We start from the raw sequence: 25,235 nt of genomic DNA on the forward strand, positions 1-25,235 counted from the left end.
AGCATATAGAGGGCTTCTGAAGGCTAGAATGAAGGAACACTAATCTAAAACTGTACATGGGGTTGGACCAACGCTTGAAAGGTTAGTGCCAACGTTTTGGTTGGGGGACACCCTGGATAAGTCGCCAGTTCATCGCAGGGAAACACACAGACAAACGGCCAATCCGCCTAAGATGCATGTTTTTTGGAGATGGGAGGAAACCGGAGAAAACCTATGCAGACACGGGGAGAACATACAGATAGGAATCAAACCTTCTCGCTATGAAGCAGCAGCGCCACCCGATGCGCCAAGGTGCTGTCCTGCAGTCTCCATAGTAACAACTACACGTAACTATTGGTCCAGGAAGTCTTTGTGGAGCCGTGCTTCAGTTGTGCAGGTAAACGTAGCGCTGCACACCCACCAGAGGCGTCAGCAAGCCCAGCGGCTGCCTTCTAGTTCAGCCTGCCGCTCATTTGAATGATGGTTAAATTGTGGATAATGGGAAAGGAATCACGCTGAAGGGCTTGTGACCCTCCTAAACACGTACCCACCGTCTTACAGCAACTTTTTCCACAGTGCAAACTTATGCAAAAAGTATTTTTGGGTCTCTAGGTGACAATCTGGAAATATAATTCTTCAAACGGCTTCACAGCCGGGCCTTTCTGGGATCTTGATTCTCTCAGCTGTCCTGAGGGTTTTACCGATGAGCTTAAACTCAGGACCACATACTAAATACTCAACTTTCCTTTCCTGTCAATCACTTACTCCAGTTCATTGTAATTTAGTGCTGCAGTTAAGACCCATTCCTCGTAAAATGTTCAGGCTGCAGAACCAAAACTACCGATGGATGCTTGTAGAGCTGAACTTCAGGGATGCTGCTAGTTTTCAGCAGATTTGGCACAACTAGTTACACTAGTTACATTAACCAGTGATTTCATTTATCATCTGTATGTCGTTTAGTGGAGACTTGAGGAGCCAAGTTGCCAAGTAAACTCACTGGTCCAGTCACAGCCAACACAGTTTGAGTTACACCGGGCTGCTGATCCATGTTTTTCTATCATACCTGTGTATATTTGATAATACAGCTCCGTCTGTTCACCAGAGGTTGAGCTGGATATGATTTCTTTGGCCCATTCGTCTCTTTGCCCTTTGACCCTTTGCTGACCTTTCACAAAAGCAAATATAAGTGTGCCGGATAGGATTCTAGAATCTTCTGCTGCCCCACTTTTACACAAGACTGAAGATTATTCAAGTGGGTTTGCAGCTACACCAATAAAGTGAGTTGTGGTGTGACTTGCATAGGAAGGAAAGCAATAGAAACAAAAAGCTGTGCGGAAGTTTGATACACTATTTAATAACGCCATGGAAAAGTTCCTGTTTAGCATGTCAAATGTACCTGTGTATAAATATGTATATAGTATGTATGTGTGAACTGAACTTGCAGTGCGTATTTTGTACTGCAGTGATTGAATCTAGAGTAACGATTGTACAGCAAGTTGTAAAGACATGAAGGCACCTTGCGTTAAAGCTCAAAATGGGCTGTGAGGGTGAGACACTCCAGGGCAAACAAAGCGATGAGTCAGTGCAAAGTGAATTCAACTTAAACTTAAGCATGTGACGTCTAGACAAGTCAACTAACCTGACGGGTTGGTTAGTTTGCTTAGAATCGTGCACGTAGACACGCTGTTCCGGTTGCTGCCGTGCATAAGTAGGCTTCACACAAAACCACTAAGTGAGTGCAAATAAAATTCAAAGTAGCTTTAGAGCCATTGGGCCTGAGTGACGATGATTGGTTACTTGCTTTACCCTTGAGTGGATATGAAATGCTCCATCACTGAAAAATATTGAACCATCGTATGTTCCCAGACTGATAAATATCTCACTTTGTCTCTACTTCAGACTTTGAGCACTGAATATTATTATTCTACTTCATCGTTGACCTTGAAATGAGTTGTGCTGATAATTGTGAAGCCCTTTTTTTTAACTGCCTTATATATATAAAGTTAGATAACATTAAACGCAAGGAAAATGGTCACATCCTTAATGTGCAGAAGCTTGAATTTGTAATAAAACCTGAATTCAATGCGTCATCTGAACTGGTTCATTTTGTGCAGAAGCTTTTAAACTCGAACTTTCATCCTCTTCCTCGGGCCTAGAATTGAGGCAATACTAATTTGGCAGGAGGAAGATCCCAATCATGTGACACCATCACAGCGTGTAGTGTTTGATGTGAGACAGTTGCTTAGTTACAGCAGCACTGCTGGAGGGGTGTGTCCTGATTGTGTCCTACTTTAGTTCTAGGTTCTTCATTCAAGCAAAGAAACAATCATTAAAATACTTTAAAGTTAAAAGCATAAAATGACTCATGCTGTCGTACCGGAACAAACAAAAAACTGATTCAGAGAGAAAACCTTAACCATGCTAATATTTATGTTGAATATTTAGATGAAATGAGTGAGATTAAATAAATTCTAAGTAGTTGTAAAATATGTTACATTGCATTACAACACATGAAAAATACAATGAATATGAACACAACATTATAACAATTTAAGTTTATTTGTGCTGTTTTACCTAAGTGGTAAACAAACTGGACAAACCAAAGCAGCATTTAGGCCACGCTTCATTTGTCTCTCCTGTGCGTGGAGGAGGAACCATGGCCACCTGAGAAGTTATCTGGTTTCTACTTAGCTTGCCAGGCAATAAGCGGTGCCACAATAATACGTTTTTGAATGAATCAGTAAAAAAAAAAAAAAAAAGCAAGCAGGCAGTTTCATATGCTTTAGGTGAGGAATCAAGTCACGCCAGTCTAATAAAAACCGACCGCTTCCAGGACGTTTCGGTTTACGCTGACATTCACACCCACTCCTTGGGGCTTCGTAACACCTCCAGCATCTCGGCCTCCCGGGACCCTTTGGTGGGCTCGTGCATGTATTCCCACCTGAGGACGGCAGGTTGAGCGTCGTCACCGAGCAACATGGACACTTATTACTGTCACCGGAGTGCAATGCTTTTGAGCCAGTGTTATCTCACCTGGCGGTGAGGGGGAGGGACATGAGAATGCTCTCAATCCTGGAGCCGGGTGTGGCCAAGCCGAACTTCACCCCTCTATCATAAACCAGGTTGAACTCCACATATCTACAGCAAAAACACATCAAACGCAGCACGTTTTGAAGCCTTTATAAAACATTGATATGGACTTTTTAGCATCTTTTTACGCACCTCCCTCGTCGCACCTGCTGCCAGTCCTTCTCTTCCTCAGTGAAGGAGTCCTTGAGGTGCTTATGGATGATAGGGAGGTAACAAGGCACCACAGTGCGGGCACAGCTCTTGACGAACTGAAATGCTTCTTCCTGGCTGGGGGAGTCCAGGTCATCGAAGAAGATCCCTCCTATTCCTCGAGTCTCTCCTCTGTGCCGGACGTAGAAGTATCTGTCACACCTGGATGCCATGAGAATAACAATTAGGAGGTTTTGTAGAGTGTTTGTCTCGTCAGGTTACAGGAGGAGAACAGGTAGAGTAACAACTTTTAAATAAAAAAAAAACCTTTTCCTCTTTTGACCAGGGATGGATTTTAAAATAATTCAGTGTAGTTATGGCTAAATGAAATACAAATAAGCAGATATAAAGTGTCTGCTGACGAATGCAATGAAATTACCTGAATCTACACTCATAACTGCGCAGTACTTAAAAAGCTAAAAACAGCTTAGCATAATCAATAGACGCAGGGTGAAACACCTCACCTGGCTCTGTTATCAGAAAATGAATCCTTTAAATTAAATCTTTTTTGAAGTACTACCGGCACTTAGAATTTGAGACATCTTTTTTTTTACGCCCCTAAAAGGTCATTCACTGGCTCGATGGTCTTTTATGTAACGGCAGTTTATGTGTCCTCTTATCTTTCCTTAACAGTGAAGACACACCCATTAAACACACACACACGACTGATAGTTGCGTACCTGCTGATTTACACACAGTCGAACGTGTGGAATTTCAAAAGTTCAAATACTCAGACAAACTGCAAGTCACCATTTCTTAAAGTCTGGGTAGTACTGCGGGTGGTGCTTGTCACAGGCCTCCTTCAGCGTGCTGTGGAAGATAAAAGCATCGTCTTCATCGATATAAACCGGCGTCAGATCTGTGCCGCCACCAAACCACCACTGCTTAGAGCCTGGAGCGCACAGAGGAAGCGAGGGTTAGCATTCATCCATGTACTCAATGAACAGCATGCAGGGACGTGGCTGCTGCTGCCGACACACACACACACACGCACACACACGCTCACCATCTTCCTCTTCCACTTCAAAGTATCTGTAGTTGAAGTGCACCGTGGGGATGTGGGGGTTCTTGGGATGGATGACAGAGCTCACACCCATGGCGCAAAATGGCAGTTTGCCTGTTGGAATGCAAAACACTTAGAATTAAATATGAGTCTGAAAGATGATGATGATGATGATGATGATGCAGCCTTTAGTCAGGAGCGTCATCAAGCGGGCGCGTGAATAAATAAATGAGCGGAAGTCACCATCTTTCCCTTTCAGGACCTTCCCTCGGCTCCTCATCTGTTTGGCCGCCTCCTCGGTCAGGTGTCCGGACACCACCGACACGTTGACCCCCGCCTTCTCAAACACCTGCCCGTCCTGCATCACACACGTGATGCCACCGCCACCTGGACACACACGCACGCACACACACACACGCCCACACACAGGGATTTGACGTTAGTGAGAGGACTGGCATGAGATTGTTAAGTTTCCTGATTTTCAGAAGTCTGTGTTATAAGATTCGCCAGCTGTGCGTAATTACGCACGCGCGCAGCTTAGAGGAAAGCCTCTGTTCACCTCCCTTTGGATCCAGCCCCCCCCCCCCGCTTACCTTCTTCCCTCTCCCACCGGTCCACCTTGAACGCCCCCCCGTCCACCTCCGCCAGGGCTCTGCAGAACTCGGCCTGCGTCTCCATGATCAGCATCTCCATCCTTGCCCGCATCTCGCCGCTCCTCTCCCGCAGCACATCGATCCCGGTCACCGGAGGACACATGAAGTTCCTGCACCTCTCCGAGATATCTCCTCCCGACTCCTTCATCTCAACGGCCGGTGACGCTTCCGTTGCCATTTCCGCGTGCTGGATGTGATCCGCGTTGGCCAACAAGCCCGCTGCCGCTGCCGCGACCGCCGCCGCGGCGCCACCGAGCGCCAGGGCTCCGCTCCTGCTTCGTCCGAACGCGGTCCTGCCTGCGGCCCCGTGGGACATAAAGCGTGCGCCGGTACCGCCGGCGAACCGCGTCGCTGCAGGAAACGAAGACGGCGGCTCCACGACGCGAGCTCGGCCTTTTAAACGCGACATTCCGAACCGTCTCCCGGTAGTCCGCGCCGCGTTGTTCACGCAGCAGAAAACCATGGTCGACATTTTTGAAGCAGCCGCTCCCACCGGGTCGTGTTAGCGGAACAGATGTCAGAAGTTGCACCGACGTGCTCGCTGCTGCGCTCCGAGGGCGACGCACACAGAGGGGCGCGTCGTTCCGCGACAGCGGCAGAGGCATCACGGGAAAGGTAGTCTTTGTTTGTTGCGCAATACAGATACATTTTATCTTAAGCGCACTTTACATTTGAAAGCAAATCTCAAAGTGCACAATAGTATAAAAATAAATAACATAAAAACAAGCGATAAAAATTAACAAATAAAACAGATAAAATGAACAAGCAAAGGATGTGTGTTCTGTGGTCCCGAGAGATTCCTGGAACTCCGATTACAATGGCGTCTATTAGCTGCGTAAAAACATGTGAATCTCATCATTAGCCGGAGCAGCCAGTCACCGGACACTCACTGACGCACAGTGGAAAATATCACAGAATGAACGTGTTTATGTTATTTTCAATTTAGGTTGGAGTTTGTTTGTTTTTGCGCAACGCAACGTAGATTTTCGCTGCGCGAAGACCGTATCAGCTGTGCGTAATTACGCACGAGCGTACCGTAGAGGGAACGTCGCACACAGCTGAATAATACTTAGAAATGCTTTGTAAGGTTGGAACGGACGAGAAAGGCTCTGAATGGATCAGAGATACTTCAGTAGTATTTCATGTGTTAAAACATGAAAATCGTGTTGTTGTTTTTTTGGGGGGGTGAATTCCTGAATGGTATATCGAATTAAAATTTGTTGCCCCAAGTTTATCTCCTGCTGAATGATGAAAGAACCCTTGAAGTGCATTTCTTTGGCGAAGGCGCGCGTGGCGTCGACATTTTATTTCTCAGAGGGAGTTGCGCATGTGTCCTGTGTGCGCAGGCGCGGGTAGTAAGGCATGTTTTAGATCTCTATGACGACGGGTCTCTTAAACCTTTGAAGGCTGCTGAGGGGGGTATAATCGGAGTGTGTGCACAGGTGATGCAGACAACCAGGAAATATGTGGGCCAGATACAAAGAGTGAGAGCCACTAGTGAACGCGGCCGGATGGTTCCTTCGCCGCTTTGAATCAAGAGGAAATCTGCGATAGAACCTGCTGGTGGTGAGATTACCATTCCAAATGGATCCAATATGATAAATACAATTCCTAAATTGGCTCTCTGCCCCCTGCAGCTCGGCCTATCCATCCCGCCTCCGTTCTATTTGTTTTTTTTTTAAATAACTCACGGATTTATTAACTATATTTGATACTTGATTATGTCATTATGAAACTGTTCTGACCCGCAACAGATTCATAGTTACAGCAAACAGGTTATATTTGTGACCGCAATCAATAATTATAAGGAAAGAAGCGCGCATCACTTATTCAAACAAAAATAATTATTGGCTCCCGATCCACCGGATCCACTTGAAAATCTTTCCTCTAACACAAGTGTCACATCCATGCGCAATTTCACGGGAGGCCACGCGGAATTCATTGAGATACCCCGCAAACATATAAACGACAACAACATGACCTCCTTTGCAGAGATTAAAAAACAATAGTATTAATCCTGTAGGTATAATTATTGTCCAGCAGGTGGGGACCTACACAACACTAAAACAAAACGACAGCAGCCTGCTCCTATAATATATTCTGTAAGTACGTGGGACATACAGTATTGTGATTGGGTTATGCCCGGCCTGGTATTGATAGAGTGGGTTTGGGAATGGTATAATCAAATCCAAAATAATCCTTAAACCCAGATGCAATCCATGTATAAATTTTGTGAGGTCAATTTCAGCCAGACTGGTTTGATTATAGAAATTCATGTAATTACTTGGGACATATGGTCGGGGTAAAGTAAAATGTCAGCTTTGGGTGGGGCATAGTAATTTCGACAAGACGTTTTTAATTACAGAAGGCAAGACATCACATCTGATGTTCGTCTCTGATCTTCTTCCAGCAGTGATTATGAGCGAGGTGGTTTGTAAGGCACAGGATGAATACGAGGACGACTTTGAGAAGGATCTGGACTGGCTGATCGGCGAGGAAAGCCGAAGCAAAGAACATGTAAGGCGAATGCAAGTGTAATTTAAGTGCGGTCACTGAACAGACTTATGGAATAGCATTTCTTCTTTCTACGTTCTCTTTCACCGGGTTCTGTGTAGTATGGTGTGAAACTAAGCTTTGAATACTGCATGTCTATTGCGAATTCTTAAAAATTTCAAACCAGGGATTATATTGATCAGCACCAAAACCAAATGGATTATTCCTTCAGCCATAACAAGCCGCTGACCATGCATACCAGACTTGGGCCTCACCATAGTACTGAATTCACACGATGCCTTTCCCCTCTCCAGGGTCCTGACTATGAGGAGATAGAAGCACAAATCGATAAAGAGCTGCAGGAGGATGAGAAACGGCAAGAAAAGAAAAGAAAACCAAAAGGCATGAAGATAGAGAAGAGAGATGGCAAAACAGAGGCGCTGGGAGAAGATGAAGAAGAGAGGTGGCCCTCGCCCATGGACCCACTGCAGTATGATTCAGACAGAGACAGCCCAAGTCGGTCACCACCCACAGCTGGAGCTCCTCCAGGGATGGCTGACCAAACTGATGAAGACAAAGAATACATTCTGGAGAAGATCCAGCAGGCGAATCGGGAGCTACAGGGGCAGGAGGCTCCGGATAGGACGAGGCGCAGGCGGCTGCATTTTAAAGAGACGCTGGTAGATCTGGTGGTGCCCCCACTGCAGGTTGAGAAAGACGGAAACTGCAGCGAGGTGGAAGGAGGGAAGAGCAGCAAAGATGCAGCCAAGCATTCAAACGCAGAGGCCGACGTGTCAGGGAAGCTTTCTGAGCTAAAACTGTCCTCTGGAGGGGTAAATGCTGGCTCTGGAGGATTTACCAGGGCTGGGGAGGGCAGTGAGGGGAGGCAGGGGGCTAGGGATGGCAGAGTCCTTGTAGAAAGAGACGGTAAATTTGACCTGGTCAGCCTGAATGAGGCGGAGAGTCAAGGACTTCTCCCTCCTCTAGCAAGCAACTACAACGTCTCCTCCAACCCTCCTGGTCCTCGGGTTGGTTCCTCCCCTTTCCAGGCAGGCGCTGATCACCTCCGGGCCCCCAGACCTCCAGCTCAGCCCCGGACCAGACCCAACTCGGCCACCCACAGCCAGAGAGGCCGTCAGAAGAACAGCGTGAGGCGGCGCGTCCAGTCGGCCACCGGGACAATCTTCCACGCCACATGCACGCTCTCTCCCCAGCAGAAGGAGCTCCTGCAGAAGATCCAGCAGAGGAAGGAGAAGCTGGCCAGGGAGGTAGGAAAGAGGCGGAGCCTGGAAGAGAGCAATAAAACGTTGTCAATACGCATATCAGGAACTTACATTTGAAATCATAGTTCCTCGCGCTATATATTAAATTGACTTATTTTCACAATATGAATATGTACATTCATTTTCTAATGTTCAGCCATTGCAGGGATGCGTCAGCTCGGACGGCCTATTGTACTGTATTGATCACTTCTCTTTCTCATCTTAGGCAGAGGAGAAGAAGCGTGAGGAGGATGAGCAGAAGAGGCAGGACAACGATCTGGCGTTCAAGGCCTGGCTGTCGAAGAAGAGAGAGCAGTTCCAGCAAGAGAAAAGGATCCAGAGAGCCCAGGAGATGGAGAGGATAAATTCCAAGGTACAAAGATCACCAAAGAGCAGCCAGACAGTCTGATTGTTGCATTATCTTAGCTGGGGAGGAGGTTGAGTGATTGGTAATCGATGTCTTTGAATGGGAATTTCTCCAAAGACGGACCCCGGGATACCCCACAGGTTAAATATGATTAAATATCGTGATGTTTTATCTAGCCTATTTGTTTCCAGCCTGAAACCAGCTGTGTTAATATTTCATGACCAGTTAAATTGTTTGATCATTTCACTTACGTTAAGTCATTTTCTTAGGTCCAGGTCGTTATTGCAAATGAGAATTAGTTCTCAATTAACTTAGCTGGTTAAATAAAAGTAATTAAATTGAATTTCTGTTCAAATTCGCTCTTTATTTTAGCTGCTCTTTTTTTTTTGCAGTGCATTCATTCACTAGTTAAAAATAAATAAATCACAGCACTGGTCGGGATTAATAATGGTTTTTAATCTTCCCCCACCGTGAAGTAGGGGCTGCAGCCTGCAGGAGTCAATTCCATCCATCATGTTTTATTTGTGGAGCATAATTCAGAAACTTTCTACACACAACAGAATGAAATTAATCTGCAGAAATAGATCCTGGGCATTTCATGCTTGCTTTTTTCCTTTTTTAACCATGGATTAATCACTGGATGCATTTTGCATCTCTTAATACAGAAAGACCTGAGTGATCCAGACGAGTCCTTCAGGCTGTGGGTTCTAAAGAAGGTGGAGCAGCAGCAGAAAGAGAGGCAGATGGTGGAGCTGAAGAGGCTGGAGGAGGACAGCCGTTTCCTCTTACGCAGCCGCGAGGAGTGTGAACGTGCCTTCAAAGTGTGAGTTCGCTTTTGGCTTTTATTTCAGCACTTTGAATATAAGAAAATAGCCATTATATAACTTCATAACTTCTCTCAGTGGGTCAGCGAATCGGTCTTGACAGTCGTACAAGTATTCCCATTTTAAATGATTGTAATGTTGAAATAGCGTCACATATAAATGATCCTACTATGAGAAGTGTGAAGCGTTTTCTCTCCTCTCTGTGGGTCTTTGTGCATCTCCATCCTCTTCCCATCCTCAGGTGGCTGAGGCGGAAGCGGGTGGAGAAGCGGCTGGAGCAGCAGGCAGCACAGGAGCGCTCCCGCCTGTTGTTTCTGGAGGAGCGGCGTGCACGACGCGTGAGGGACCTGCTGTGTACAGCCAATGAAACCAAGCCATTCAGATTCACTGAACAGCTGGCACACCCCTTCTGAGCCAATCAGCATCGCCTCACTTGACCACATAAAAAGACTGGATTCGGATCTATTTTGCAGCAGCAGCTCCCATCATAGAGTTTCACACAGACTGTATAAACTAGACCTGCAGGGTAGCATAAAATGCTATTTTCAGTTGTGGTTTGTTTGATTATTTTAATTTCTGCACTATGTTCAGTGAATCAGTGTAAACTGCTTTTATTATTCATTCCAATGCATTTTGGTGAGATAAAAAGAGAACTTTATTCTTTTACTGTACTGCACTTTAAATTAAGCTCTTCTAAAATACAATAGCTGGACAATTTGTTACTGCATGGCTTTTGTTAGGTCACATCGATAATATCATTAGTAATGTGTTTCATTTAATGACTATGAGGCTGAAATGTCTTAAACCAAACTTAAACAGGTCCGGTTGATTCTTCGTTTTTGCTGCTTGTGATTTAATGAGGGGCGACTTGCACAAACGACTAAAGGAATAAAACGAGACATAATTTTACAAATGTGAGTAAATATGCCGTTTCAGAGAAATGAAGAGTTCCATCATATAAAAGACTGACAAAGAATGATGTTTAATTTGATGCTGAATAAACATACAAATAAATAATAAAAGAAAACAACTTCTAGGATGTGTGTGTTATTATTATGATTTTAATTTATAGGCATGTACACCAATGTGTAAATGTTTGAGTGCTACAGCATTTCAGAATTAAATATCAATGAAACAAAAGTGGCCAACTGCATAAAGCAATAGAATTTCAGGTTAGGATTAAAACAAAACAATAAAAACTGTACTTATCTTTTTCCATTGAATTTACAGTGCACAACTCGGCCTATTATCTCCATTATTAACACAAATAAATGGACATTAAAGGCCGAAGAAATATGTATTCCTTGAAACAGGAACGATTTACATCTTTTATGAATAAAAGTTCCTTATATTTAATGCCGACAGTTACAACTGCAGCTCTCGATTCTGCCATACAAAGAAAAAGAGCAGTATCTGCAATTTCTGACAAAAAATCTTTTGTTGTCCATTTGGAATTGGAGCGTCCTCTCCTCATTATTTTGCTGTTGTTGTTTTTGTGTTACCGCATTTGCCAGTATTGGGCTTTTTATTTATGTCCAAATGCTTAAGCTCAATGAAAAACAAAGAAAGGTATTTATGCAGATACTGCACCTTGGCTTTGTCGGGTTATATTATAAGACACATAAATAAAAGTAAACCGCAAACACATCCATCATCATCATCATCATCATCCCATGACAGTGAACATATAAATCAGTATTCTGCTCCGTGCCCCCAGGAAAGAAGGGAGTGATTGATCACAGCACTGACAGAGGACAAGTGGACAGTAGTGACAGAACAAATATTCAGTTTCAGACTCGACACACAGAGAAGAGTGCATAATCATAAAGTATTCAGCATATTAACATGTTATTAACATGTTATCTTAAACTTGACTTAAATATCAGGGAGACAATTCAGGGAAAATAAAAAGAACTAAAGATGATTGAATAACAACAATGTTAGTAATAGCATATGTAACAGTGCCATTTGTGACTGAGCCTAATATTATTGATTACCATTGACCATTGAAATGAATGCTCTGTTCACACTGTATTTTGAATATACTGAATATATCCTCCAGAACAATTATACTTCTATTATAACAGCTTCAGAAAGAAGGTTGATTCGTGTTCTTCTCTTTGGCCTCTTCACAGTTCAGTGAGATTACAGGTATGAGCAGCCTAATGTGAAACTTTACCGACTCATTATTTACAAGGAAACAAAAAGAAACTGATGCTTTTCTCACGTCATTGGAAGAAAAGACTCGGAACCAGGTAAACTCCAGCACTGGGCTGTAGGGAAACATGACAAAAACATTTGACTGATAACACACCAAAAAAAAAGACATTAGCAATCTTGCACCTCAAATAGTAGTACAAAAATAGAGATGTTCTGATCATTTCAATAAATAGTTAAAATATATAGGAGGAGGAGGGATGGAGTGGGTCGAAGCGCGCTCCTGCTTCTACAGTTCATCTTTCGGATTGATGTTGAGGCCCTGAACCCACGCAGACTGCGTGTCCAACACTTGCATCACCTCATCTGCCTGTAGTCTCTCCTGTAAGAGCAAAAAGATGGAACAATGTTAGGATGCTGAAAGAGGATTTACAGGCAGCTACAGTGAATCTGCAGCCAAAGCATAGGAACCGCGCGGAACTCAGGACAAGAGATTTAAGGAAGGATTTAACTCAGACTGGTCCAGAATGATAACCTTCTCAGGATCTTTTTCAATACTAGACGTGTAAAATCCAAAGAAATTCATTTGTTTGTTAACATTGTGGATATATTCTACTGTATTGGTGATCATTTATAGAGAGAAAAAAGTTCTGTATTTGGACTCTAGCGTACCAGTTCTCTGAAGAGCGGGTCCAGTGTGAACCACAGGGCGACAGCACACCTCTGCCCGCCGGTGACGGCTTTCACACCATGTGGATTTTCCCCTCCGGAAGAGAAACCCACCATCCTGCCACACTTAGGCTTCACTGATGCCTGCAGAGGATGGAGAGAGGAGGGAAGGTCAGCGTAAAGTTCCCTGCTCATATTAGCAAGGCCAACACCTTCCTGTTGAACTGCGGCGTGGCCATTAATTTACCTTCTGGGAAGCTCTTGGGGTTTAATGTCATCGGTTTCATTTAGATTTTTTTTCATTACCCATGTCAATGCAATGTGACTCGGAAGGATCATCTTACCGTGACTGTTTTGGCATCCATTTCAGTAAATATAAACTCCCCTCCTTTAAAATCTCCATTCAGATATAACAGTGCACTGAAAATAGAGAGAGCAGAGATGAGTACATACTTAATATAGATTCGGGGAGATGAGAGATTGCTCATCATTGACTGTTTCCTGCAGCGTCAGCAGGTTTGTCCTTCCTGGCTGTGCTGCTGCTTTGGCCTCCTACCTGTAGTCTCTGTAGGTATATGCTGGGGGCTCCTTCCAGCACTCGTGGGCCTCGGGGTCCAGCAGACAGTTGTCAGCATGGATTGGGTGGCTCAGGTCATTCCTGTGATCTTGCTGGCCTGTGATCAGACAAGCGACACACAACAGAAGCTCAGATATCGATAAAATCCTTTAAAATTCTATTTGAAATCCAGGCGGGGGCTTCTTCCTTAAATCCACCGCTACATCTCAGCACAGCTAGACCTCTGCTCTTGCATTGTCATGATAACACGCTGAAGTCGATTCTGCCGTGTTGCAGAATGAAGCTGCCTGCGTTGTCAGAGTTACCTGTGATGGCTGTCCGACACACCAGATGCGTGTAGGAAAAGTGCAAGGTGGCGTTGAGCAGGAAGTACGACTCGATAATCCTCCTCGCGCGCTCGCTGATGTCGTAGAACAGACGGGCGCTCCTCATCGGCACCCTGCCCTCGTAGCCGTACTGCGTAGCAGGAGAAACACTTTCAAACTAAAATTGTTTCCTTGAGATAATGTAACCATTTCTTCAAACTAAATGTGCAGATGAGGGATTTGATGCATTTGAACGACGCACTGACATGCCTTTAACTGAAACGGGTCTGCGTATATACCTGCAAGGTTTTGAGCACAGTGGCTCCTTCAAACTTCTCATTTGGAGTGTGTGGAGACATCCTCCCTCTGTAGCCGTCTCCCGCCATGGTGACGGCCTGACAGACGAGGACGGAAACACGATTGAATTGGAAGTACAGACTCAAACTCGGACCTTCACTGTTAGCACTGTAATAAACACTCGTTTATCATCAGTCAAGACTTGTTTTTTTTTTGTGTTTTTTTTAAATATGACACCCAGAAGTAAACCAAGACGAGAAGATTAACTGTTGTTTGTGACATTAGGATGATTTAAAGCCACCGATCCGCCATCGCTATGTTAGGGCCTTACATGCGCCAGGTGTCTGAGGTCTGAACACTCATCCTCGGATATAACATGATCCAGCAGCACTCGCTGGGTCCCGTTCAATGCCGCAGAATTCTGCACCAGCTGCACGCTGTCATACACCAAAGGGCCACCTACACAGATCACAGAGCAGCTTCAAAGAAAAGCAAAATGTCATCTGAACACTGGGGGGGGGGGGGGGGTTAGGGCAGAGTTAACAAACGCTAATTTCATCCTGTAAGCAGTTTAATTCTGGATCAGCATCTGGTTGCTGTGATGGTTCACCTTCTCGGAGTTGCTGTGGAGAAGCGACAGTGAAGTTCCTCTTCTCCGAGATGGGGACATAATCCATCCAGCCGTCTGTACCGGAGGGAATCCTGGGAGAGAAGATATCAAGAGTCAGAATTCTGATTTTAAACCGGCAATGACAATAGAAAGCGGTCCCACATGATCTTCGAGATGGTGGGATAAGGTTCCTCTTTATATATCCATCTGATACTAAGCAACATTATGGCTTACAGACAGGCTTACGGCTCCTGGAGGAACCATTCTGCTTTTAGCCCTGATCTCCATCAACCCCTGAGGGAACTACTTGGCTCTTTAGTTGTCTAGTTCTAGCTGGATGCTAATGGGAATCATGTACTGACCACTGTGTACGTAACAGTGAAGCTGCACCTGAATGATGAATGGGAATAAACAACCTTCCTACCTGTTTGAGTCATCTCTCCCGCCTGAGCTGCTCCAGTAATTCTGCAACAAAGACACAAAGGAATCTAGAATGTGCACAGTAAAGTCAGATGTGACACGTGTCCCTCCGGCCTGCAGATGACGCTGTTTGCCGCGTAGACGGGCGTTGCGCCGGTCGTGCCAGACACCTGTTACGCTGCTTTGAGTCAGCCAGACAGCAGGGGCACATTAATGGGTGACACACCCAGCAGATCTGCTCTGCATCAGAAACATGTGGAGCAGCTTACACATAACTGCTCAGCAAATGACAAAAAATCTATTTTCATTCATGAGCAACGGTGAGGATCGACGACAGGTCCGACTACAAATACTTCCAATCTGTTCAGAGTTACGCGTGGAAAATCAACAGGATCTGGCAGCGGTGCATTCCGTTAACTAAGCTACTCACCCCTTCAGTGAATTCCACACCCATGGTTTTACTGCCAATCAAAAGGAGATCCAATTCCTGCTTGTGCCTCCGCAGGTACCAGGCGACTGCCTGCAAAGACACGCGCCAGAGGTTTATGGTGCGTAATCAAGGTGAATGTAAGTACTATAATAATAATAATATAGTCACGAAGAACGTTCCATATATCCCTTCATTCTGCTTGCTCTTTACCCTCGCCGAAGCTGAGGCGAGGGTATTGCAATTGGGTGCGTTTGTATGTTTGTATGTTTGTCTGTCTGTTTGTCTGTTTGTCTGTCCGAGCGCATAACTCAAAAACTAGTAACCCAATCGACTTGAAATTTTTACACAAGCAAGGTTCCGTGGCTCGGTCCTCCCCGAGAATGGCGTTGATCCGGATCTGGATCCAGATTCTAGAATTATTTTTACATCTGGAATCGTGCCTGTGCTGTAAACTGCCACTTTAAGAGGGAGGGACACGAATGGCATGATGGGAAAAAGAGTCCAAAAGGAGTCTTGTAGTACGTTCCGGAGCAGCAAGCTAGAGCAGGTTTGGCCGCTCTGATCTGGAAGCCCTGTTTTGGAGGCGAGGGTCTGCAATCTCTGATTGTCGTTTTCTAGTCTTCTTTGTTGCAGTTGACGCTTTAAAGGTAATCTTTCTGTTCAATGTTTCCACGCCAACAGTTGCAGTAGAAAACAAATACCATGACATTGATCCACATTTACCGTACTGCACTTTTTTTCCCTCAAACATAACCTTTTCCTAAATCTAACAGTAACACGGTCCCTCCTGTCATCATTCCCACCCAAATAAAAGGAGCCAAAAAGAGTTTCGCGCTCCCGTGGCTCTCCAGGCCTCAGTGCCGGGACTAATGGAGCGTGATGGGGCCTCTTCCTTTGTGTCTTCTAAGAGAGACTGCTCAGCCAGAATTTATTGCTTGTCAGTAAAACAGAAACAACTGGTCCAAGATGTAGCTGAAATGTGACAACGTTCGTTCATACGTACACACAAGCGACCCCCCCCCCCCCCCATCTGTTTGTCGTCTGCACGATACCTCAAAATGCCGAGGACAGATTACGGTAAACCTTTGCTGTAAGTCTAGATCTTGGACCAGGAAAGCGCTGATTGAGTTTTGAGGTGGCTCCAGGTGTAGATGTGGATTCTGGATCGTTTTATTCCTTTCCACAACATTTGGAGACGTGGCCTTTTTTAAGAGTTTGCCAAAGTCATGAATACAAGAATGGGTTCCATCAAAATCAAAATACCCAGACATGGAAAACTCATGATGTTCCACCGCGGAGTGGAAATGATCCAGATCATAATCTGGCAACAAAACGCAGCAGAGCAAACCGAGAGTATTGGACTGGATTTCATATGAAAGATATGAAGTTATATTTTGACGAACAGTCGATCCAGTGTGTGTTCTGCTCTGCTCTGGGTGATAAATGACCATAAAACTACGTACAATCCGACATGTTGCACTTTTTATGTGAGAAGGGGCAGAGTGGGCAAAGCTATTCGATTCTAAGGATTAAAAAAAACAACAACTTTCATTCAGAAGTATTCATGCGGTGGTTCAAAGAAAAAAAAAGAAAGAGGAACCCTTTTCCCATAGGACTCTTTCTACCAACATCCCACAAATTGTTTATGAGACATTTGTGGACACTGACATGAATCTTCCTCCTCCTCCATTCCTGAAAGGCCTCTTCAGTCAGGGGACAAATCAGCCCAGGCGCTGAGATGGGGCTCATACACACACACACAGTCGCAATGGGATCCTCGTGCATCTAATGAATAGCAGGCTTTCCAGGAAAAAAAAAAACTGGCTGTGTAATTCAGACTTCCACAAGGCCCTGCTTGAATTCTCCGAACAGCTGATCGGAGTTACAGAAGGACAGATTCTCAACGCCGAAGTGGCTGAGAAGTAGCCAGACTTTAAAAAAAATTACATTTCTGTTTGTGGGCAGACTTTCACACTTTAATATGAATTCCAAGGCAGGGGGCAAGGAAAGCAGGTCCGGAGGAAAAGAAAAGAGGAAAGAAGGATGAAAAAAATATGTTGTTGTAAATACTTTGACGTGGCAAAATCTGCTGAAGAGTTCCAGCTGGAATGAGAACACATGCAAAGCAAACTTTAAATAGCAAATGCTGCCAAACTGTGAGTAGAACATTCATCCAAGAAATACCACGAATGGCCAGCTGTTGCCCGTCTCCTCTTTTCATTCAAATACAGCCTCCTTCTTCAGTCTTTCTTTCTTCCCCCTTTTTTGTAAATGTCTCCCCCCCTTTGACTTGATTTAATGCCTCTGCTTTTATTAGTTTCAAGCATTCTGTCAATCTCTGGTTGTGAAAACAAGTAATTTTCTAGATCACATCACGCCTTCTTCAACGTCCAATTCTCCACCCAGCCCAGCCTTCCCGTCATCGAACCCTCATCCCCTCACAACGATGGCAGATTCTGACCTCTCTTGGTTCACCCTCATGTCCCAGCGTTTCGCTGTAATACGACACATTTTCTGTCATGAACTCCTCTCTCTTGTGGAATAGCAGGTAGGTCAGAGCACACTCCAGTGCCTCCTCCAGGCTTCCCACTGCAGGGAGAGACAGAAAACAGACGTTAAAGTGCGACACACACATGGGCAGGATCAAAGATTTCACGGTCGTGGAGCTGCTAGTGATGCAATACCAACAGACAGTGGTAATGCATCAGAGAAAACAGCGCTGCAATCTAGAAAACATGCAAATGCAAACAATGCAAGTTATAAATGTTTAAAAGAGTTGTCTTTGTAAATGTTTCCATTTGTGTTTCTGACCTCATTTAAAAACACAATGCACAGCGAATATAAATACAGCTTTTGTTTGTATATGGAAAACTCCACGGGGTGCCTTCTAGGACCTGAGCTCAACAACAGAGAAACAAATGACACGCACCCACTGGTAGGTGTGTACACACACACGCACACAAACACACACACACACACACACACACACGCACACACGACTAAGGTCGATATGAACCTGAATTGTTGTTCACATATTTGAAGAGGATAAGAAATGCTAATTTAAAATATTTTATATGAAATCATTTCTCAAATATAAATACTCAGTAGACTGCATTGAATGCAGCGTACACATTAAGGCATAAATGATATCCATCTTTTTATTTCAGTCCTGGCTAATTTGTCAACGCCTACAGTCACTAACAGTCCAGGATCCATGATTTTGATTGACAATGATGCGTGTATTGACTAATTGTGTTAGAAATGCAACAGAGAAAGTACAGTATGGGATGTGTTTGTTAACAGAGCATTCAAGCAACCTTTGGCAGGAGGAGACGATGAATATTGTTTTAATAAAGAAGACTAATGACAGACGTCCAAAGTGGTTATATTCAATTTAAGAATCGAAAAACGCCAATGCAAGCATGCGCCCCTCGCTTGTGAATCCCCCGTGGATGGGCGTGCAGCTAGAGTCAATCATGGGCGGGAGGCCAGGCGGTAATGATGAAGTCTCAGTGCTGTATGGACAGGCGGAATACAATGACAGACTCGTGCAGGAAAATGTCAAATGCAGATAATATCGCAGATTGGGTTTGATAGAACAGAAAAGGTCATGCATGATGTCACACCAAACTGTCCCACTGTTTACTCCAGTCATCAAACTCAGTCGACTTTGTGAAGTGATTGGACTGGATTCAAATATCTGGACCCTGCTACATAAACAGAATTACAGAAACGACAGAGTTACAGAAAACACAAAAGAAAGATTCATTTCTATTTCCAACATTTTCACACACACACCCACACACAAAACAAAATTGTGTTGACGTCCTCCACAGGCAGACAAACACATCCATTAGTGGCTGTTGACAATGTTGCTCACAAACCCAGCGTTCCATTGATCTTTACTAGAGCCAGATGCTTCTGGATCACTACGGAAAACCTGGTGAGCTCAAGACATTCACCACACTGGCTTTCTACTATAGGCTTTGTTCTCGCTCCAGAACCCTTGTGTGGATGAGCTTTTTACTGCTGAATCATCAGCAACAGAAGACTTGAGGCTACCCATTCACCGAGGCCTGACATCAGGCTGGATGCGCCCACGTGACGGCCGCACAGACATAACGTAACTAGAAAGACAATCAGAGATTGCAGACCCTCGCCTCCAATAGACTATTCGATCTTGTGAGACAGTAAACAGGGCTTCCGGATCAGAGGGGCCAAACCTGCGCTAGCTTGCTGCTCCGGAACGGGGAAAGATACAACTTTTATGTTGCACCCCTGAAATGAAATGAACGACTGGACACACGTTCATCTTCGTTTGGCAACTTTTAATTACAGTCCTCGGTTCAGTAACGTCAAGTAATATTTTTGTCTCCTGCGTACTACAACACACCTTCTGGACTCTTTTTCCCATCATGCCATTCGTGTCCCTCCCTCTTAAAGTGACACTCCCATGTTACAGCACAGGCACAATTCCAGATGTAAAAATAATTCTAGAATCTGGCTCCAGACCCGGATCAACGCCATTCTCGGGGAGGACCGAGCCCCGGACAGAACCTTGCTTGTGTAAAAACTTCAAGTCGATTGGGTTACTAGTTTTTGAGTTATGCGCGCGGACAAACAAACAGACAGACAAGCAAACAGACAAACAAACGCAATACCCAATACAAACGCAATACCCCAATTGCAATACCCTCCCCTCCCCTTCGGTGAGGGTAATTAATACTTGAAGACAAAGTGAATCTCAAAACACAAGGAGGCAATTTGTTGATTGACGTGGCCCATCTGCAGCTCTGTGCAATCACCGTGGCGTCTTGCATGTGCATGTCAGTGTGTGTGTGTGTGTGTGTGTGATTGGTTGAAGGGTGTGTCCTTACTATTTGTTCATAATTACACAAAGTGAACACAGGCAGACAGTCCTGTGGTGTACAACCAACGACTTACCCTGAAAGTAGGCAAACTGCAGGTAGTCGTAGTGCAGAGGCAGGTAGTTCTCCATGGGCGACAGGCGGCCCGGCCGGGTGGCGAGGTCTCGGACACACTCGTGTTCACAGTGCAGCACCTGAGTGAAGTGATCTGCAGCCAAAGACAAGAGCTGTGAGGTAGGCAGACACCTCCTAAATGTTGGGTGTCTTTTCTCAGTCGACATAAACTGAGCAGCGGCCGGATGCTTGTAACTATACATTGAGGAGAAAATGATTTTCATCATGTAATTTTGATTACAACAAAGATATTAAATAATAATGAAGGTTTATTGTAGAAACTGTGCCTGAAAATGAACATCCACATTGTAATTCTGTTTGGAAGCCAAAAAAACAACTGCAAAATGACCAACAGGAATGTTATTGCTCTGATCTCACATCACATTTAGGGTTTTTTAACCTACTACAGAGCCTTAAATCATGTATTGGCCTCAAATGAGCCTTAAACTTTACAAACCATATACATTTTCAAAAATCTTCCAATTTCAATGGTGAAAAATCTTCCGGAAGAAAAAAAAAATGCATATGGAAAAACATGTTGAGAGAGCAGGTGGAGCGAGGGAGGATCCAACTTCCTGTCTACGGAGAGAAACGCTTTTTGTTTTGGTTGACTGTTAGAAACACGATCGGCTTGGATCAATCACCAGCTCCCATCACATGAGTCACAGTTTGGTGCACGGCTGCACCGCTGTGTCTGTGGAACCTGTTGTGTGGCCTGCTGAAAGGCTCACACTAGAATAATCAGGTCGGGTTTGATTAACTCCGCACAGATAATAGCATTGGATCTGCAGCTTGAGGCCCGTTCAGAGTTACTACTCTGACTGAGGAGGAACCTTTCTGACGCAAACGCCTGAAGACTGACCAGATACTCAGCTTGGCTCAAAGCGACAGACAATAGCTGACGGTTTCCACTGCACAAGAGAACACATCCTAATGTGTCCCATGGTTGAAAATAATAAAAACTGCATGTAAACCAGATGCTAAAATGTGTTCTTCGGTGCACTAGTGTGAGTCAATGTCTTTCCTCTGTTGTCCAGCGCTGGAATCATCCTAATGTTCCATTTTAAGAGGAAAAATCAGAGTAAAGTCCAACATGATGAATTTCCTGTTGCTATTAAGATCTAACACAGCTTCTTCCTTTGTGACATCCCAGTGCTGTCCTGTGTTTGTTGTGTCTCAGGCGGTGCCGTGGTGTATCCTAGTGTCGGCCGATCCTTCGTGAAAGACAGATCTTGCAGGATGCTGCATGCATCGAGCCATTGAGGGAATGATTAACTTGTGTGTTTGAGAGCGTGAATGCACAGTGAGGTCACTCGTGAGCAGCTGCAACACTACTTTCCTCACCCTGTGACGGCAGAGTCGAGGTCTGTCTCAATCTTTTCAAGAGCCTCAGAGGACGAGCGATGGGAATCATGTCGGAATGTAGAGGGACGCGGTTTCTGCAAAATTGATTCTGAAAATCTAACCACGACACGAGGAAGTAATTCTACTGCTTTCTCTGCTATTAAATTCACATTACAGATTATATTCCTCTCAATAAACCGCACATCTTAATTCAAATAAACTCCATAATCACATTCTTCGTTATCGCGGTGCAACGGGAAATGATCCCCCGATCATAATTACAAGAAAGCACGTCTAACAATAATCAGCCATCTTTTCTTTGTTTATGCCGTACGTATGTCATACAAAGCTCTTGAGCAACTAAGCAACAGCTAGTGCATCAAAACCAGCCTCAATCTCCAGGGAGGAAAGGTCATGAACAAAAGCACCTCCGACCAAAGCTGACGATCCCTCCATGTCACGCACACGCCTGGTTCTTCACCAGTCCTCACACTCCTCACGGTCCTCACACTCCTATTGGCTGAACAGTATGTTATCAATGAAATAAAACCACATGCTGGAAAGAGTTTTTGACTTTTATGATTCTCAGTAAAACTGTGTGAGTAACACTTATGAAATAAATCTGAGTTTTCCCTTCTATAACTGCCAGTTTGATGAATGTCCCAAATTACAAGCAGAGCTGTTGTTGAATTTGTGTGTGAGCCGATGCTCGTTTGCTTTTCTGCCCTCGGGGCATTAACTTGTGTGTTACTCAACGCACTGTAAACACAGCGGTGAGCTTCCAGATGTCTACTTTGGACATGGACTCTTGAAAAGCGTAACCAGGTGATGCGTTCAAGCTTCAGGCTTTCGACCCAAACCGCGCAAAAAAGAATGTCAGAATGTTTGTTTGAATTAATTTGTCATAAATCAGCTCGCCTAAAAATATCTCATGAAGAACCGGCCACACTAAATGACACATTTTCATCTGAATTCCATATAATGACAATGAATTTCAATTTACATGAAGTCAATGGAAGCCAAAAACAAACTCCACTTCTCTTAGGAAATGCTTCAAAGGCCACGTGCCAAGACAAACACCACCGGAACCACAGGTCGGTGGATAAAGCCCAACATGAGAGAGAGAGAGAGAGAAATCCAACTACTGTATATTGACCAGTTCTATAAATGTAGGTGAGGTGGTACTGATAGGCAGGTACATCGGATCACACGAAGCCGAACAGACCGAGTACAAAGAGTGCACGTTTGTCTACAACACTTTCAATGTGTAAAGTAAGCACTGACTAAAGCTGTTAATTGATTGAAAATAAATTATTACAATGGATCTCAATGAACTGAGATTTACACAGCATCTGAGTTAATTTATTTTCCATTGGTTCATTCACAGATGTAATTCTAGGAGCCGACGGTAGCATGACTGTCAACGTTTGACCCGGAGCCAACTTCCTTCCAGTGCCAAGCTGCTGCCAGGAAGATTTGATCACCTCGTGAGCATGAAGGGTGTTGTTTGGCCTTGCCTCAGCCTCCCCAGGCTGTCTCCCAGCTACAGCTTAGAGATGCACAATATAGTCAGACGTGTTGGTGGAACAGCCGAGATTAGTACATAAAACAGTCTGCACACCAGCTAAAACATCGGACTCCTTTCCTCTGCTGTAACGGACCCCTGAGACTTTTCAGAATCAATCCAAGGCAGCATTTGTGGAAGCGCTGTTAGAGGGTCAATGTGTAGATCTGGACCTACATTACATTTAAATAGTATCAGCAAAACACACAAGGTGAGGATAGGGTTAGGGGTAGACATTAGTTCATACTGGCTCTGCAATATCTCAGGTAGCTAATAGGCAACAAGCAAATATTATTATTATTGTTTTGATATATCATACAAAGAGGATGCTGAAATTAAAATCTGTAATAAACTGAGATGAAAGCACAATAGAATGAATCCAGTCAGACGCCGGCGCTCACCTGATATGACTTCATGGAGGCTGTAACGGTAGCGGAGGTAGTCGTAGCCCTCAAACCTCTGGGGCGACTGACACAAGGCCCGGCACGCCATGTCCGCTTTGCTGTACGCCACCAAAGCCTCCTCAAACAGGATGATGGCGCTTTCATAGTCGCCTTTGTCGTACAACCTCACCGCCGCCTTGAAGGAGTGCTGAGGAGCAACGGGGGGAGATCAGGCAAGAGCAAAGATGGAAAGTGTTTGCAACCGTCAGTGTTCAGCAAAGCACTTTATAATCTGCTAGTGTATTCGGGTAATTGTGTTTAATGGCCTTTGTGTCTGTTTAGAGTTCAAACACCCAACCGTAATGAAGTCAGTTTATACAGGTCTTTACAAGTCCCCGTGCAGAACAGACTCCCTGCAGCAGCAGTGATCCTTTGTTTGGGGTAAACAGAAGTGGGTGGATTCAACAAAGAGAATTCTGACTGTCAATTCTTTGAACTTCCAATAAGATGAAACAGCAAAAGCCAAAATACGACATTTTGACAAATATCAGCTTAATTAAGGTAGTTAGATTTGTTGTCGCGGTTTATGGGTCATGTAGAAACCTCCACAAGCTGAACATGAAAAGTCAATCAGAACCCAAATGATCCAAATCTATTTGGTTTTCAGGGTTTCACCTGCCTTATAAAACAGAAACAAGTTTCAAATCATTAGCCTCTCCACCCGACCGACGTCTGCAGTAAACCGACGCGGCCCCTGAATCCCCGGAAGCCGGGTGGTGTGGTCGGCTTTCCCGGCCAGCTGACAGTTGAAGTTCCCGTTTGTTCCCGTGCTTTCCTCGCCCACGTTCACCGCGTCGCTCCGGTCAGGGCCGCGCTCCGTTTCACCTCATCGGTGATATTTACTAAAGCTGCGCGCTGCATTTCCTGTGAGTGACCGGGAGACGGCAGCTCCGATACCTGTCAGGCTCCGCACCTCCGGTCTACCGATGGAGGAGAACGGGGGGTAACGGGGCAGGATGATGCTGCTGTCTGAAGGTGGGGCAGATCAAATACCCCTCAGGCCAAAATGACCCACTGACCCAGTTTCTGGATCGGTTCAGTCTGATTCAGTTCGACTGGACCCCGACCCAGAAACGGAGAGGACCCGGGTCCGGAAGGAAAAGCTGGTTCCGAAGTAATAAACACGTTTATTGCCAATACTGTAGTCCAATCAGCTCTTTCAGTCTAACTCAGGGGTCCACATTTGGCCCGCCCCCATGAACAATCCCAGATAAAAGTTCTCTCTCTTTTTCCTCAGATCTGAGAACTTGGTGATCCATACTTTCCTCTAGAGACGAATGTGAACCTGGTGTATTGGGACAACTCTTGGTGATGATTGGATGGAAGGGGTAGAATTAAGGGGCACTTTTTGTTTGTCCATGTTATATGTTCACTGCGGTGTGCACAGCCCTCTACGGCGGTAAGCAGGTAATAAAACCAATAAAATAGGAATAGGCTAGGCTGCCAAGAGGGCAGGTGACGGTCACGATCACTATAAGAATAAAAATTGCATTGAACTCTAACAGTGACTGACGTTATGTACGTCACTGTGGAGCACGAATGCAGACAAGGTAAAAAAAAAGAAGGGAAAAAAAAGA

General features: G+C 44.8%; 3 protein-coding genes across 3 annotated transcripts in view; 1 reads left to right on the top strand and 2 right to left on the bottom strand.

The window, feature by feature from the left end:
• Positions 1–2,429: 2,429 nt before the first annotated feature.
• cpox (coproporphyrinogen oxidase) lies at positions 2,430–5,386 on the bottom strand. Its single transcript, XM_068743753.1, has 7 exons — positions 4,855–5,386; positions 4,505–4,648; positions 4,265–4,375; positions 4,009–4,150; positions 3,202–3,420; positions 3,013–3,117; positions 2,430–2,920 (listed from the first exon to the last, which is right to left on the bottom strand). The coding sequence occupies exons 1-7, from the start codon at positions 5,384–5,386 to the stop codon at positions 2,836–2,838; spliced, it is 1,338 nt and encodes a 445-aa protein (XP_068599854.1). The 3' UTR covers positions 2,430–2,835.
• Positions 5,387–7,299: 1,913 nt separating this feature from the next.
• Positions 7,300–10,861, top strand: ccdc181 (coiled-coil domain containing 181). Its single transcript, XM_068743859.1, has 5 exons — positions 7,300–7,431; positions 7,722–8,675; positions 8,896–9,042; positions 9,702–9,859; positions 10,102–10,861. Exons 1-5 carry the CDS (start codon positions 7,300–7,302, stop codon positions 10,271–10,273), a joined length of 1,563 nt encoding a protein of 520 aa, XP_068599960.1. The 3' UTR covers positions 10,274–10,861.
• A 1,445-nt stretch (positions 10,862–12,306) lies between these two features.
• p3h2 (prolyl 3-hydroxylase 2) overlaps positions 12,307–25,235 on the bottom strand; it is a 41,389-nt gene continuing 28,460 nt past the window's right edge. The window contains exons 3-15 of the mRNA XM_068743633.1: positions 23,617–23,806; positions 20,270–20,401; positions 17,787–17,914; positions 15,326–15,415; positions 14,900–14,940; positions 14,476–14,567; positions 14,197–14,324; positions 13,868–13,963; positions 13,569–13,719; positions 13,243–13,360; positions 13,031–13,106; positions 12,690–12,830; positions 12,307–12,399 (exon numbers count right to left, since the gene is read on the bottom strand). Coding sequence (XP_068599734.1) covers positions 12,307–12,399; positions 12,690–12,830; positions 13,031–13,106; positions 13,243–13,360; positions 13,569–13,719; positions 13,868–13,963; positions 14,197–14,324; positions 14,476–14,567; positions 14,900–14,940; positions 15,326–15,415; positions 17,787–17,914; positions 20,270–20,401; positions 23,617–23,806 — 1,476 coding nt within the window. The remainder of the gene's footprint in view (positions 12,400–12,689; positions 12,831–13,030; positions 13,107–13,242; positions 13,361–13,568; positions 13,720–13,867; positions 13,964–14,196; positions 14,325–14,475; positions 14,568–14,899; positions 14,941–15,325; positions 15,416–17,786; positions 17,915–20,269; positions 20,402–23,616; positions 23,807–25,235) is intronic.

Source organism: Brachionichthys hirsutus, chromosome 9, assembly GCF_040956055.1.
Source record: "Brachionichthys hirsutus isolate HB-005 chromosome 9, CSIRO-AGI_Bhir_v1, whole genome shotgun sequence".
NCBI lineage: Eukaryota > Metazoa > Chordata > Actinopteri > Lophiiformes > Brachionichthyidae > Brachionichthys > Brachionichthys hirsutus.